The following is a 16,588-nucleotide window of genomic DNA, read 5'->3' on the forward strand; positions in this document are numbered from 1 at the left end:
CAACTTTTGCTCCACAGCTGTGGATTTTTTTTGGTCAATATTATTATCACCAGGCAGACTATCTATTAAGATTTAGGATTGGTTTATAATTTTTTTTTTTGCGTGAAAAGATTCATTCTGGAGGGGAGGGTGACATCATCCAGATGTCATCCAATAATTGGGTTATTACCATTGAATTAATGTAGTTTAAGAAAATAGCAAACACTTATTAACACTAGTCATTTATTTGCAGCTTATGTTCAAGTTATCCCCAGTATATTTTAGTTCCCTCATCAATATCTGATAATGACTTAGAAGCTGCTGCAGATTTTCGATATTTACGTCGAATTCCTGTCATAGTATGGAGGTAGGTTAAATAGACATAATCAATAGAATATCAGATTACTTAAGCTATGTATGCAACCCTTTCTTTAGTGTTCTGGTACACCACCTGCAGTGAGTTTCTTAATGAAATTTTAAAAAAAATGAAAAACTGTATACATAAATGCTTTAAATTTTAATTTTTTTCCTGTATTGATTTTTTTGCTACTTTAAAAAATAAAAAAAAGTAATAAATAATTCATTGTTATTTTAATATATTATTTAATTCAGTTTTGTCAACTTCCAGATGCAAATTTCAGAGAATTTCTTTCACTTTCAGTTTCTTAAGTCTATATGTCTCCTATGCCATTTTTTTGAAACTGTTGTAAATTGAAATGTGGCTGCTATTACTTCTAATCAATTAGCATTAGTAGAGGCATATGATGTAAGAAAGCACACTTATATTAGCATCAGCCAAAAAAAAAAAAAAAAAACCCTTTCTATTTCACCCATCTATTCACTCCAAAAGTTTTTCTAGTTCAGCATTGAATTTATTTAAGCTGTCAACTTCCACAATGACAGATGGAAGTTTGTTTCAGATTTCAGAGCCTGCTGGCTAAAGGCAAATTTCCACACATCTGTTCTACAACTGTCTTTCCTCAATTTAAATATATGTCCCCTTAGGTGTGCAATCTGAGCAAGAATCCCATCAGCATTGAGCTTGCTCAAACCATTCAAAGTCTTATACACCTCATTGAGATCACCTTGCACGTGCCAAGTCTCCAGATGCTACAATTTGCACAACTTAAGCCTTTCTTGGTAACAGCAACCCTTTGTTCCACTCACTAATCTCATTATCCTTCTCTGTACTCATTCCAGCAGCTCTACATCTTTCCTAAAATGAGGCCACCAGACCTCTATGCAGTACTCAAGGTGTGGCCTGACCATTGCCTTATACAAGGGGACAATCACCTCCTTACTCCTGCTAGCAAAATTCCTGTATATCAGCGTTTCCCAAACTGGGGTCTGTGGACCCCTTGGGCCCTATAGACCAGTTCCGGAGGGGGGGGGGGGTCCACGAAATGTTCAGAAGGTATCAAGTAATAAATGTTTATTTTCTTAAAAAAAATGTACTGATAGAATCGCAATGAATTTCGTTATAGAATATTGCATATTTTTGATACGATTAGTATATATAATTGTATACATATTTCAGATTATTAGTTCCATGTATAGCAAATTGATGAGAAACAAAGTTATTGTTATTTATTTATCAAAAAATAAGAATAATTGGTGGATGGGATCTATCCAGTTATATTAAAGGAGGCAGCAAAGAAAGTAAGCAAACCCTTAGCCATAATTATGAGACTTGGACTCAGGGGAGGTACCCATAGACTGGAGATGTGCAAATGTGACCCCAGTTCACAAAGGAGGATCAAAGGCTGACACAAGTAATTATAGACCTGTGAGTTTAAATTCTGTTCCGGGAAAATTAATGGAGGCACTGGTTAAAGAAGCACTGCAGGATTATCTATACAAGACTTCAGTTATAGCTCGGACACAACATGGTTTTGTTAAGGGAAAGTCTTGCCTGACCAATTTGATTGGATACTATGATGCAGTCACAAAAGAACTAGATGCGGGTAATAACTTTGATATTATATACTTGGATCTTAGAAAGGCTTTTGATACTGTTGCACATGGAAGACTGCTGCACAAATTGGAGCAGTGTGGCATTGGAGGCAAATTGCTGCTATGGATAAAGGGGTGGTTGAGGGGGAGAAGACAGAGAGTGGTAATCAACGGACACTGCTCATCGTGGACTAATGTTATTAGTGGAGTCCCTCAGGGTTCAGTGTTGGGTCCATTATTGTTTTCTGTATTTATAAATAATATTGATGATGGTATATCAAGCTTAATGTCCAAGTTTGCAGAAGATACAAAGATTGGCAGGGTTGTTAAGGACACTACTGATGCTATGCTGCTGCAACAGGATCAAGAAAGGTTGAGCAGATGGGCTGAGAGGTGGCAAATGAATTTTAACATTGACAAATGTAAAGTACTACATATGGGAAACAGCAACCCCAGAGCAACGTATCAACTCTGTGGTACTACACTGACAGTGGTAGAGAATGAAAAGGACCTGGGGGTAATTGTGCAGGCAGATATGAAGTTCTCTGAGCAGTGCAGATGGGCCGAAAGAGTAGCTCATGGTGTCTTGTCAATGATATACAGGAATTTTTCTAGCAGGGATAAGGAGGTGATTATTCCCTTGTATAAGGCAATGGTCAGGCCACACCTTGAGTACTGTATACATGTTTGGAGGCCTCATTTCAAGAAGGATGTAGAGCTGCTGGAATGAGTACAGAGAAGGGCAACAAGATTAGTGAATGGAACAAAGGGTTGCTCTTACGAAGAAAGGCTTAAGTTTTGCAAATTACAGTGTCTGGAGACTAGGCACCGGCGAGGTGATCTGATAGAGGTGTATAAGGCCTTGAATGGTTTGAGCATGCTCAATGCCGATGGGATTCTTCCTCTTGCTCAGAATAATCACCTGACGGCAAAAATTCAAATTAAGGAAAGACAGATGTAGGATAAATGTGCAGAAATTTGTCTTTAGCCAGCGGGTAGTTGGTTGGTGGAACAGACTTCCATTCCTTGTTGTGGAAGTGGATAGCCTAAATAAATTTAAGGCTCAGCTGGACAGGTATTTCGAATGAACGGAGGGGTGAAGTGGAAGTGTTTTTTTTTTTTTTTTTTGTTTTTTTTTCGGCTGAGGCTGCATAAGCTTGCTTTCTTGCATCATATGCCTCTGCTAATGCTAATAAAGGTGAGTTGTTTCACACATAAAAACTTTAAATTTCTTTTCAGAAAACCCAGTACACACACACACACACACACACGCGCGCGCGCGCAAACATGTTTTGATTTTTGAAGAGGTGCGTAAATCTCAGTAGTTTGGGAATCGCTGCTGTACATCATTGACAAGACACCATGAGCTACTTTAGCAGCCTATCTAACCTGCTCATAAAACTTCATATCTGATTATACAATTACCCCCAGATAATTTTCAATCTCCACTAACCTGAGTGTAGTACCACCCAGTTTGTATGTTACTCTGGAGTTACTGCTACCCATATGCAGTACTTTGCATTTGTGAATGTTAAACTTCAGTTGCCACCTGCCCAATCTGCCCAACTTTTCCAGATCCTGGAAGAGGAAAAGGATTGCGGTAGCTTACCGTCCTTACTGTTGTTAACAACCCTACCAGCCTTCATATTGTCTAGAAACGTGGACATTAAGCCTGATAAACCTTCATCAATGTCATTGATAAATACAAAAAACAATGGGCCCAATACTGACCCTTGGGGAGGGCACCACTAATAACATTAGTCCATGAAGAGTAGTGTCCATTGATTACTACTCTGTCTTCTCCCACTCAACCATCATTTTATCCATAATAGCAACTTACCCTAATGCCATACTGCTCCAACTTGTAAAGTCTTCCATGTGCAGAAATATCAAAAGCTTTCCTAAAATCCAAGTATATGATATTAAAATTATTTTTTGCATCCAGTTCCTTTGTGACCACATCATAGTATACAATCAAATTGGTCAGACAAATCTTCAACTTAACAAACCCATGGTGTATCTGAACAGTAACTCCAGTCTTGTCTAGATGATCCTACAGTGCTTCTTTAACCAGTGATTTACCAGTGAGTTGTGCTCCAGTCCATGGGATCTCCCCTGAGTCCAAGGATGCCCTCATAATCATGGCTAAAGGCCTGCCTACTTCCTTTGCTGCCTCCTTTAATATAACTGGATAGATCCCATCCACTGCCGGATCTTTCTTATGTTAACTTCAACAATTTCTCCTCCACTTTACTCTCAGTTATTACAAATCATTTAGCTCCTTGTTAGAGTTTAATAAACATTTGGCATGCTCCTCCCTAAATGATTCCTCATGTGTGAACGTGGATGTAATATACTCATTCAGTTTGTCAGCTACCTGAGCAGAATCATCAATCATCGAAACATCAATGTCAAGTGGACCAATCTGATTCATCCCCTTCCTTCTAGAGTTTACATAAGTAAAGAAGTCATTGCATCCTTTGCCAAAGATTTCTTGTAATATGTCTGCTTGCCTAACATCCCTTGTGACTTGATTACAGACTATCTTATATCTACGATAGTCATCTGTGTCGCCTGATAATTTAGTTGCATCCCATCCATTTTTCTTCTCTGCCACGAGTCTCATTAGTTTATCTGACATTCATTTAGGCCTAAACCTTAAACGTTATTTCTTAGTTGGTGTGAAAATCCTAGTAGCTTCCAAGATTAATTCCATGAATGTTTCCCATTTAGAAATTGCTGTTGGTAACATCATCATTTGGTACCACTGTATAAAAATTAAAAACTGTCTGAGACCATTGTAATGACTTTTATGAAAGCAAAAACTCTTCTCTTTACCCCTGATGGTAGGTTACATCTTTGAGTAAATCTCATATCAGTACACCGTGATCACCGCCATCTAGTGGTTCCTTTATTTGCATATTCTTCATGCATTAATAATCACTGCTGATAATCAGAATAACAGTATTACTCTTGGTTGCCCCCCAAACATACTGCTGTAGAAAACAATCATCCAATAAATCCACAAAAGTCTTGCTAGTGCACGAGTGACCAACCAACAAGTTGCAGTGAATATCTGGGAAATTAAAATCCCACATTATAAGACGATCTGATTTACCAGTCCATGTTTCTCTGTACAGTTGCTTGTTGTACTCATCTGTCATTAGGTCTCTAACACACTCCTACTCTCAATTTTGCTTTCTCAGTGCTTATATCACACCAAACTGACTCAACACTGCATTGTTCACCCATGTCAACTGGATGCACTTCTTTAGATTTTATATGTTTCTTAACTTACAGCATGACTCCTCCTCCTTCCTTTCTATCCTTCCTGTACACATTGTACTTCCCAAATTCCAATTCTGCATTCCTTATCTCTGTGTGACACCATCTCTGATATCCCAACAACATCAGCCCTTGATTCCAGTCAGTCTCTGGGAAATTGAAATTCCCCATTATAAGACACTCTGATTTACTGGCCCACTATTTCTCTACTCATACGCATCAGATTCATTAGGCTTATAACACACACCTATTTTCATTTTTCTTTCCCAGTGCTTATGTCACACCAAACAGACTCAACATTGTATTGTCCACCAACATAAATTGCATGCACTTCCTTAGATTTTATGTTTCTTAACTAACAGCATAACCCCTCCTCCCTTCCTGTCCTGCCTATCCTTTCTATACACATTGTACTCCCCAAATTCCAATTCTGCACTGCTTATGTCTGTGTGACACCATGTCTCTGATATCCCAACAATATCTACCTTTGATGTCTTCACCAGCACCTCAAATTCATCAAATTTATTTACTATACTCTTTGAATTGGTGTACATGCAAGTATACATGCACTTGTTCTTACTCTTAGTTACCATAACACAACCCATGTATTTACTTGTTCCATGATGACTGCCAGTAGTCCTTGAAATCCCCAGCACTTTGCTTTCCAGGCTGTTGCTCATTCCAAAAGAAGCAGTGCAAGAATCACTTTCACCTCTGCCTGTGGCTACTGTTAATCTATGAGTCTGTGAATACACCCAAGCTTGCAGTTTTTCTACCCACCTGACACTGCCTCAATACCATCAGCAAATAGTTTTGCACACTTTATATTTAAGTGTCCCAACCCTATAGAAACATCCTCTTCTGTTAACAAGTTGCCGTGTGACTTGTAAAAGCTGCTGAATGTTTTTCGAACCATGTTCTAGTCGTCACTGCTCTGTGGGGAGGCACATTGTCCTGCTGGAAGAGTCCATTGTGGGTGCACGATGACCATGAAGGGATGCAGATGGTCTGCATGGATGGACACGTAACCTGGACCATTCAGAGATATATCTAGACATACCATAAGTCCCATCTGCCAGTTGAATTCGCCCCAGACCATTACCAACTATTCACCTACCTGAACAATTCCTTGTTGACATGACAGGTGCATATCTTCTTGTGGTTTTCATACTAATTCTCCCATCTGCTCGAAATAACTGGAAATGGGACACATCGGACCAAGAGACCCGTCTTTAATCATCCAAGGTCCAGTGCCAGTGTTCTTTTGCCCAGTTCAGGTGTAGTCCTGTGTCGTTGTGTTAGCAATGGGACTTCTGGTGGGTTGGCAGCTCCCATAACTTATTGTGGCTAAATATTGCCTGATGGTCTTGGTGGTGACGTTTCTGGCACCCCCCCATCTTTGAAGTTGGCAGTGATTTGTGCCACTGTTGCTCTCTGGTTCGCTGAAACAATGCGAGACAGACGTTGACGGCCACATTCATCCACCACCTTTTTCTCCCCACTGTGCTGTCCATCATGAGATGTTATTCCAGAAATGGCATATTCCCAATACACTCTTGATATTGTCGAACGAGGATAGTGCAATTTCTGTACCACCTCCACGATAGGGTGATCCATGCGCTGGTCACCCACTATCATCCATCTTTTAAAGTCAGTTAACTCATGACATTTATCCATACTGACATCGAATTACCCTCTATGTGAATACAGTGATACAGTGTACTTATATACCTGCCAAGCTGTGGGTTTGTCCACTAACATGAGGGTGACAGTGTTGCTTTGCCCAGGAACCCGGTATCCCATGAATTCTATCCTTTCAGTGTACTTGTTAAGTAAGTCCACACTTACTTAACAAGTAAGTGTGGACTTACTTAGTGCCAACATGTACAATAATATCACTCTTTGCGCCCTTAAAAGATGATATCTGCTCTACAATATCATCAACTTTTGTCCCTGGCAGACATACCCTTGTCCTCTTCCATCTATCCCTGACAATATAGTCACGGACAGTAACTAGCTCCTGTGCGTCCAGTGCATTCTGACTTGAAGATTGCTGCTGTGTTTCCTGATGCACAAGAGTGAGCTTTGGCGTTGAGTTGGGCAGCTGAGAGCTTGATCCGTCTCTCTCTCTCTCTCTCTCTCTCTCTCTCTCTCTCTCTCTCTCTCTCTCTGCATATGAATGCTGATCTTAATCATCAGTGATGTAGGAAAAATTTTCTCTGTCTACTATGGTATTTCACTATGGTGAAATGGCTGCCAGGTATTTCTTTTGGCATTGGGCATGCAACATGTTGCAAATAATTATGTAACATAGTATTTACATTTTTTAAAAATATATTAAGTAGTAGAAAGTGCAGTATTGTGGAAAATGATGGATGAAGATTGAGAAATACACGGTTCATGAATGGAAATTAAGCAACATTTACAGGTTAAACAATGGATACAGGTCAAACAAATGCTATAGGAATCCTGTTTGGAAATATGACAGTCAAAAGTACTATGGCAGAAGGCTGTGTAATTTTATGTGAAAATATTTAAGAAACCTGACAAAGAATGAGTAATTCAACTAGTAGTGTTAATGGCCTCAAGCAGTTATTTAAACTTTTTGAGAGGAATTCATATGAATAGATCCTTGATAATATTTCAGCACTTTTAAATATATGTTCACCTTTCTTGCCTTATTTGGTTTTATTAGTAAGTAGTACCAGTAACCTGGCATTGTTTTTCAGTTTTATTTAAAAAAAAATTTTTTTTTTCACTGAACAAAATTCAAAACTGATACTAGTCATTACTGTATATGAATTTTGATTATTTTGATTTCCATTGCCAATATTGTCTTTGATGCCTGAAGAATTTGTCTGTTTTGTGTTTTTATATTTTCTGAGGGTATCTTATAATTTTCAGCATTTGATTAAAAATCAAAATTTTCATGGTCTTGTTTTAATTATAATGTTAATGCTTTATTTTAAAGCATAATTTATGACATTTAACTTTAGAGTTGAAATGTAATATTTTTATATGTTATTTATTTTATATATCAGTATAAAATTTTCTTAATTGCTTAAATCAGATAATATTTAACATTAAACACTAATTGCTTTTTTGCTTTTTTTTAATTCTTTAAAAAATTAAAACTTTTTTTAAATTCTTTAAACTTAGTACCATGCATGTTTCTTGCAACCAAGGGATTGTTTATCAGTCTGTATACCAGTAAGTCAGACTAGAGCATTATTGGTAATACAGACTAGTAATATAGTCTGAATTACCAGTAACTCTAGTAGACTTGCATATTACTAATACTTTAGCTTGGGTGATTGGGTGATTTTACCTGAGCAGGTAAAATCACCCAATGGGAAAATTTTGAAAACAAAAAATTTTTTCTCCTTTGAAAAAAAATTGAAATGCACATGGGAAGTAAACACTTAATTTTTGTGGTAAGAACAAAGTAGTTGATTTCCAAAATTAATTTGTTACTGACATATTCTTGATAAAAGAGCAGGCATCGATATACGAACTGTGAGCTGGCAGACATGCACCTAGTGTATGGATTAGCAGAGGGAAATGGATGAGCCGCTCAATGAATTTATGGAGAACTCTTCCCAGACAGACATGTACCAGACCACTGTTTGTTGGCGCGTGTGCATCAAAATTTGTGCGATTATGGGTCATTTAGAGGAAACAGGAGTAGTGCAGGCAGACCACTTTCGACATGAACTCCCGCCATGGAAGAAAGTGTGTTGAATGCCGTCCAGAATAATCCTACTACCAGCACACATGCCGTTGCCTCTGCCTTAGGAATGTCTTGTTGCAGTGTACAGCGTATCTGGCATGATGATTCCTTACACCCCTTTCATCTCCAAAGGGTTCAGTTACTGCTCCGCCAAGATCATCCTGCACGTGTGGCTTTTGTGTAGTGGTTTCTCCAAGAAAGTGTTCTAGGCTTGAATTTTTCAGCCTATGTTTTGTTCACGGATGAGGCTGATTTCACTCGGGAAGGCTTCTTCAATCAGCACAATGCTCGTGTGGGCTTGCGACAACTCATGCGGCACAACATCGCTTCACAATAAATGTGTGGGCAGTATGGTCAGTGACTGCTTAGTCGGCTCATACCTGTTACCATCCCGCATGAACTCTGCTAAATATCGGATCTTTCTTGAACAAGTTCTACCAGGGATACTTGACGATGTTCCAGCAAATGTGAGACGCAACATCTGGTTTCAACATGACGGGGCGCCTGCCCATTATGGAAGGTGTGTTTGTGACCATTTGAACAGGCGTTTTGGGCGTCGATGGATTGGCCATGGTGGACCCATTGCCTGGCCCCCACGCTCACCTGATTTATCGAGCCTTGATTTCTTTCTGTGGGGGGGGCCTCATATCTATCATGTATGAATCGCCTGTGGAGACGGAAATGGATCTCGTGGCGAGATTCGTCTGCACTGCTGCTACTGTCAAAGAAACTCCAGGTGTGGTCGACCGTGTCCGCCAATCCATGCTGCGCTGGTGTCATGCAGTGGCGGATTTAGCACTTAAGAGGCCCCAGGTGCAATTCAATTTTGAGGCCCTCCCTATAAATATTTTCGGTACCACTACAGTGTGCATTCTGCGCTCACGTTTTTACTATAGCACGTGCCTAGATTTGGTGTTGCGGTTTTAATCATTTTGGTTGCGCAATTCTTTCATACATATTTTAACTAATGTTTAAATGAAAAAATGGCACAACTAAGCATTAATGATAATACGTATTCTACTTCAGATTCACTTAGTTCGCATAGATATTTCATCTAACATGTAGGGATATTCGCATAAGAGTTTACTAACTTCTCATATTAAATTATAGTTTTATTCAGTAACGGTAATAAAGATGAGTGTAAAAATTAAAAATGAAACAATTTTATTTTATTTTTTTTTGAGACTTGAGATTTGAGGTCTCCTCTATTTAAGAGGCTCCTTGCGCACGCTCCGTGCGCCTGTGCGGAAATCTGCCACTGGTGTCACGCATGCATCGTGTCTCATGGTGGAACCTTCGAGCAACTGTTGTAACATCATGAAATGCATCCATCTCGTACTCCATTGTTAATATTATGTCAAATAAATGTTTGCCACTAATTATTGTCTTGTGTCATTTCTGCTTCTTGTGCTTCTGCTACTACTTTTCCGTGACGTTTCCGGTTATAGGTTCCTATGCGATTCACATTCCTTTAGATGTTACCTGCCTCCCCTAAACGTTTGTACCAATATTTTTGAGACACCCTGTATATATATATATATACATACACTGGTGGGGTTAGACTTACTTGTAACTTACACTGGTGGGAGGATAATAGACAAGTACTTTGTTGGCTCTATGGGCCTCCAACATTTCAAAGTGGGACAAAATTTGCCCACAAATACTCTGATTTTAGGACATGATGGTATGAAGTGAGAAATTTCTTTATTTTCAAGTTAAACTTTAAAATTTGGTTTGCTTGAAAAGTTTTAAAGATTTATTTAAACTATTTAGGCATCAGCACTATGGAACAGTGATAGCTCGTTGTAGTCAGCCTCAAGTGGGGTGGTTTGGCTGGCATAATGAAAACGATGAAAAATTAGTTCAAGCTATATATGATGCATGTCTTATTGATGGTGGTCTTGAAGGTCATGGAAGCATGAAAGATGATGTTTATTCTTTAAAAAGCAATGCAGATGTCCTTGAAAATTCATTGCCACCAATAGGTAAGTTTTTTTCTTTATTATGTCATGTTTTACTTTTATGTTATAATAATTAAACAGTTAAAATAATTGATGTAATTTTATTGGCTGCTGTTACTACTGTTATGCAAAAATCTACTATATAGTTTCTGATAATTTATGCTGTCCACTATATGGTATTGTAGTACAAGTCTGAAATAAAGGTAAAATTGTTGTCAAATATTGTTCCATTGTTCTAAACCTTAGGAATTTTTTCCAAAATTAATTTCAAATTTGATATGCTTCTGGTTTGCAGCATTTGCATCAGTTACTTCAGAGGTATTCCTGGATGGTTTCAATAAAAATGCCAGACACATAGGAGGAAATTTTTTGCAAAAAAATAATTAGTAAGCAAATACTAATAAAGTTAATAAAATAGTAAGAAAATAGAGGCATAAGATGCAAGAAAGCAAGCTTATACAGCATCAGCCAAAAAAAAAAAAATTACTCTTTCCTTTTCACTGATGAATTCTCACGAAAACTTTATTCAGCTCTTCTTTGAATTTATTTAGGATATCAACTTCCACAATGACAGATGGAAGTTTGTTCCATTAATCAACTACCTGTTGGCTGCAGGCAAGTTTTCACACATCTGTTCTTCAACTGTCTTTCCTCTGTTTGAATTTGTGCCCCCTCTTTCTTTCCTCTATTTGAATATGTTTCAGCTTGTTCAAATCATTCAAGGCCTTATACACCTCAGTCAGATCATCTTGGAGGTGCCTAAACTACAGATGCTGCAAATTGCATACATAATTTCAGCTCTTTCTTGGTAAGAGCAATCCTTTGTTCTCCTCACAGGTCATTGCCGTTCTCTGTATATGATGGTTCCAGCAGCTTTACATTCTTCCTAAAATGAGTCTTCTAGACCTGTGTGCAGTTCTCAAAGTGTGGCCTGACCATTGCATTATACAAAGGAATAATCACCTTCTTATCCCTTCTAGCAAAATTCCTGTATATCATTGTCAAAAGGTGCCTCCGTAGCCAGGTGGGAAGGAGCAGCAGCAGTGCGTAGCACACCCTTCTTGATTAGACCGGGATTCGAGCCCATCACCACCAAAATATGGAGGATGCGGAAAGGTCAGGGAATGACCACCACATATCCCGGAGCAATATGGCCTTCGTTGCTAATGCTCCTAAAAACCAAATAACAAACAAACAAACAATCATTGTCAAAATCCCATGAACCGCTCTGGCAGCCTGTCTGCACTACTCAGAAAACTTCATATCTGACTGTACAATTACACAGGTCTTTTTCATTCACCACTACCCAGAGAGTATATACCACTCAGTTGGTATGTCACTCTGAGGTTACTTACTCCTATGGCTTACAATACCGAGATTCCAGGATCCCGGTCATTTTTTTTCAGGCATTCAAATCCCAGTATTGATACAAAAATACCAGTTTTTCGGTACTCATTTAATAAATAATAATCATCCATCATTTATTCACATAAAGGTTATAAAATCAACAACAATAAATTATTAATCGTTAAGACAATATCTTACAAATATATTTGTAAGACAATATGTAGACAATAAATCATTAATCATTAAGACAAAATCTTAATAATATATTTCTCTTAGTAAGTGCAATGTGTGTGGAAGTAAAGCACTTAAGAAATAACGAAAACATCATTACGAAAATATTTCCATTTCTGGCACGACTATTCCTTACACCCCTTTCATCTCCAAAGGGTTCAGTTACTGCTCCCCCAAGAACATCCTGCACGTGTGGGTTTTGCGTAGTGGTTTCTCCAAGAAAGTGTGTGGCTCATTAGTGGCAGTAGGGCCTGGTCGTGCAATTAAGGAATATGGTGAACAGTGGTATGGCAGGTGCAGAAGGGATAAAATTAAATGCTTCTGAACAATAGTTTAATCCCTCTATTGCACCACTACTTGAGGATGCAACACTTAGTGCATTTTGGGAAAGGGTGTGGAGCAGTTCAAAGGTATTGTGAAAAGATGATCTTCAATTAAGGGTGAAAGCACTTCATTGTGTGGGAAAAATATTCTGTTTTTCCCACCAAAGGAAGAAGAGTGAGTTTAAGAATAACATTGTGATTGGGTCAGGGTTAAATTAGACAGGGGGAGATAGGTAAATGCATGCAAATCCCTCTGGGATTAGCATTAGTAGAGGCATATGATGCAAGAAAGCAAGCTTATGCAGCATTGGCCAAAAAAAAAAATATCACTCCCATTTCACCCCTCCATTTGTTCCAAATACCTGTCCAGCTAGGCCTTAAATTTATTTAAGCTATCAACTTCCACAACAAAAAATGGAAGTCTGTTCCACCAACCAGCTACCCGCTTACTAAAGGCAAACTTCCTCACATCTATCCTACAATTGTCTTTTTTTTTGAATTTATGAATTTAATTTGAATTTATGCCCCCTCAGTTGATTATTCTGAGCAAGAGGAAGAATCCCATCAGCATTAAGCATTCTCAAACCATTCAAGGCTTTATACACCTCAATCAGATCACCTTTCAGGTATCTAGCTTCCAGACACTGTAATCTGCAAAATTTAAGCCTTTCTTCCTAAGAGCAACCCTTTGTTCCACTCACTAATCTTGCCCTTCTCTGTACTAGTGAGTACAGAGAACTTAAAATGAGGCCTCCAGACCTGTATACAGCACTCAAGGTGCGGCCTGACCAATGCCTTATACAAGGGGATAATCACCTCCTTATCCCTGCTAGAAAAATTCCTGTATATCATTGACAAGACACCATGAGCTACTCTTGCAGTCCATCTACACTGCTCAGAAAACTTCATATCTGCCTGCACAATTACCCCCAGGTCCTTTTCATTCTCTACCACTATTAGTGTAGTTCCACACAGTTGATATGTTACTCTGGGGTTACTGCTTCCCATATGTAATACCTTACATTTGTCAATGTTAAACTTCATTTGTCACCTCTTGGTGCCTCCATAGCCAGGTGGGCAGGAGCAGTAGTGCATAGCACACGCTTCTTGATTAGACTGGAGTTCGAGCTCATGACCACCAAATATGGAAGATGCAGAAAGGTCAGAGAATGACCACTGCATATCCCCGGAGCAATATGGCCTTAGTTGCTAATGCTCCTAAAAACTAAATAACAAATAAACACACAAACATTTGCCATTTTTCAGCCCATCTGCTCAAGTTTTTTAGATCCTTTTGCAGCAGCGTACTGTCATTAGTGTCCTTAACAACCCTGCCAACCTTCGTAGTTTCCAAAATTGGACATTAAGCTTGACATACCATCATCAAAATCATTTATAAATACAGAAAACAACAATGGACCCAGCACTGAACCCTGAGTGACTCCACTAATAACATTAGTCCACAATGAGCAGTGTCCATTGAGTACCACTCTATGTCTTCTCCCACTCAACCATCCATTTATCCATAACAGCAATTTGCCTGCAATGCCACACTGCTCCAATTTGTGCAGCAGTCTTCCATGTGCAACAGTATCAAAAGCCTCTCTTCCCTGCATCCAGTTCCTTTGTGACCATATCAAAGTATCCAATCAAATTGGCCAGGCAAGACTTTCCCTTAACAAAACCATGCTGTGTCCGAGCTATAACTGAAGTCTTGTCTAGATGATCCTGCAGTGCTTCTTTAACCAGTGCCTCCATTAATTTTCCTGGAACAGAAGTTAAACTAACAGGTCTATAATTACTTGTGTCAGCCTTTGATCCTCCTTTATGAATTGGGGTCACATTTCCACATCTCCAGTCTATGGGTACCTCCCCTGAGTCCAAGGCAAACTCTCATAATTATTGCTGAAAGTTTGCTTACTTCCTTTCCTGCCTCCTTTAATATAACTGGATAGATCCCATAACTCCAGGTGCCTTTTTATGTTTACCTTCAATAATTTCTCCTCCACTTTCCTCTCAGTTATTATAAAATCATCTGGCTCACTGCTAGAGTTTAATTCATCGCTGGCATTCCCCTCCCTGAATAACTCATGTGTGAATGTAGAAGCAAAATACTCATTTATTTTGTTAGCCACCTGAGCAGGATCATCAACGGTCGAATCATCAATATCCAGTGGACCAATCTGATTCATTCCTTTCCTTTTAGAGTTTTTACATAGGTAAAGAACTCTTTCCTGTTTTTCTTTACATCCTTTGCCTGCCTGATCTCCTTTGTGACTTGGTTACAGACCAACTTATATCTATCATAGGCTTCCATATCACCCATTAATTTATAAGTATCCCATGCATTTTTCTTCTCTGCCATATGTCTCATTAGTTCATCTGACATCCATTTAGGCCTAAACCTGGAACAACGTTTCTTAGTTGGTATGTAAAGCTTACTAACTTGCAAGACAAATTTTTTGAATGCCTCCCATTTAGAATTTTCTCTTGGTAACATCATCAGTTGGTCCCATCTTATAGAATTTAAATACTGTCTCAGACCACCGTAGTCGCTGTTACGAAAGCAAAAACCCTTCCCTTTACCCCTGATGGCAGTTACCTCTTTGAGTAAATCCCACTTCAGCACACTGATTACTGCCACCTAGCGGTTCCTTTATCTGCAGATTCTGAATGCACGAAGAATCACTACTGATAATCAGATCAAGAGTATTACTCCCTCTAGTTGCTTCCCAAACATACTGATGTAGAAAACAATGATCCAAAAATAATTCCACAAAAGCCTTGCTAGTGTGTGAGTGACCAACTCACAAATTCCAATCAATATCCGGGAAATTAAAACCCTCCATTATAAGACTCAATGATTTACTGGCCCACTCTATTTCCCTGTACAGTTTCTTATTACACTCCTCAGAGTCATTAGACCTATAACACACTCCTACTCTCAATGCTTATTTTGCACCAAACTCACTTGACTCTGCACTGTCTAGCGATGTCGACTGGCAGCACTTTCTTGGATTTTGTGTTTCTTAACTAATAGCATTACCTCTCCTCCCTTCCTATACTGTCTGTCCTTCCTGTACACATTGTACTCCCCAAATTCCAGTTCTGCATTCCTTATATCTGTGTTACACCACGTGTCTGATATCCCAACAATATCTGTCTTTGTTGTTTTGAGCAACACCTCAAATTCATCAAATTTATTTACCAAACTCCTAGCATTGGTGTATACGCAAGTATACATGCACCTGTTCCTCTTCTTAGCTACCCTAACACAACCCATGTGTTTACTTGTACTGCAATGACTCCCAGCAGTTTCTGAAATGCCTTTCATCTTGTTTTCCAGGCTGCTGCTCAATACAGTAAAAGCAGTGCAAGAATCACTTTCACCTCTGCCAGTGACTACTGTTAATCTATTATTCCTTGTATTCCCCCCCCCCCCAAGATAGCAGTTTTTCGATCCACCTAACACTGCCTCGATAGCATCACTTTCTATTTAAGTGTATCCCATCGCTGTAGATGCAGTCTCTGCTGTTAGCAAGTACAGACCAGGCTCAAAAAAATTCTACCCCTTGAGCCTTCCACAATCTTTCCAGGGCTGAATTGATCGACAAGGCTCTCATCATATACTCCCTCCTATCGTGTCTGGGCAGAATTGCAGACAATTTCAAATTCAACCCTAATTCATGGCTTTTTTTCAAAGAGCAAACATCAGAAGTTTTGAAACAGTAATCCGACCAAGGAAAAGAAGAAAAGAAATCTTGCTGGTCATCCCATTT

At 38.9% G+C, this 16,588-nt stretch overlaps 1 protein-coding gene across 3 annotated transcripts in view; it reads left to right on the plus strand.

Annotated features, from left to right (window-relative positions):
- LOC150089581 (phosphatidylinositol-3,5-bisphosphate 3-phosphatase MTMR4) overlaps nucleotides 1-16,588 on the plus strand; it is a 371,703-nt gene that overhangs the window by 140,209 nt on the left and 214,906 nt on the right. For all 3 annotated transcript variants that reach the window (XM_090389550.1, XM_090389552.1, XM_090389551.1), the window contains exons 5-6: nucleotides 233-346; nucleotides 10,721-10,932. In XM_090389550.1, coding sequence (XP_090245676.1) covers nucleotides 233-346; nucleotides 10,721-10,932 — 326 coding nt within the window. The remainder of the gene's footprint in view (nucleotides 1-232; nucleotides 347-10,720; nucleotides 10,933-16,588) is intronic.

This window comes from Mastigoproctus giganteus, chromosome 2, assembly GCF_048544385.1.
Source record: "Mastigoproctus giganteus isolate SK-2022 chromosome 2, ASM4854438v1, whole genome shotgun sequence".
Taxonomy (NCBI): domain Eukaryota; kingdom Metazoa; phylum Arthropoda; class Arachnida; order Uropygi; family Thelyphonidae; genus Mastigoproctus; species Mastigoproctus giganteus.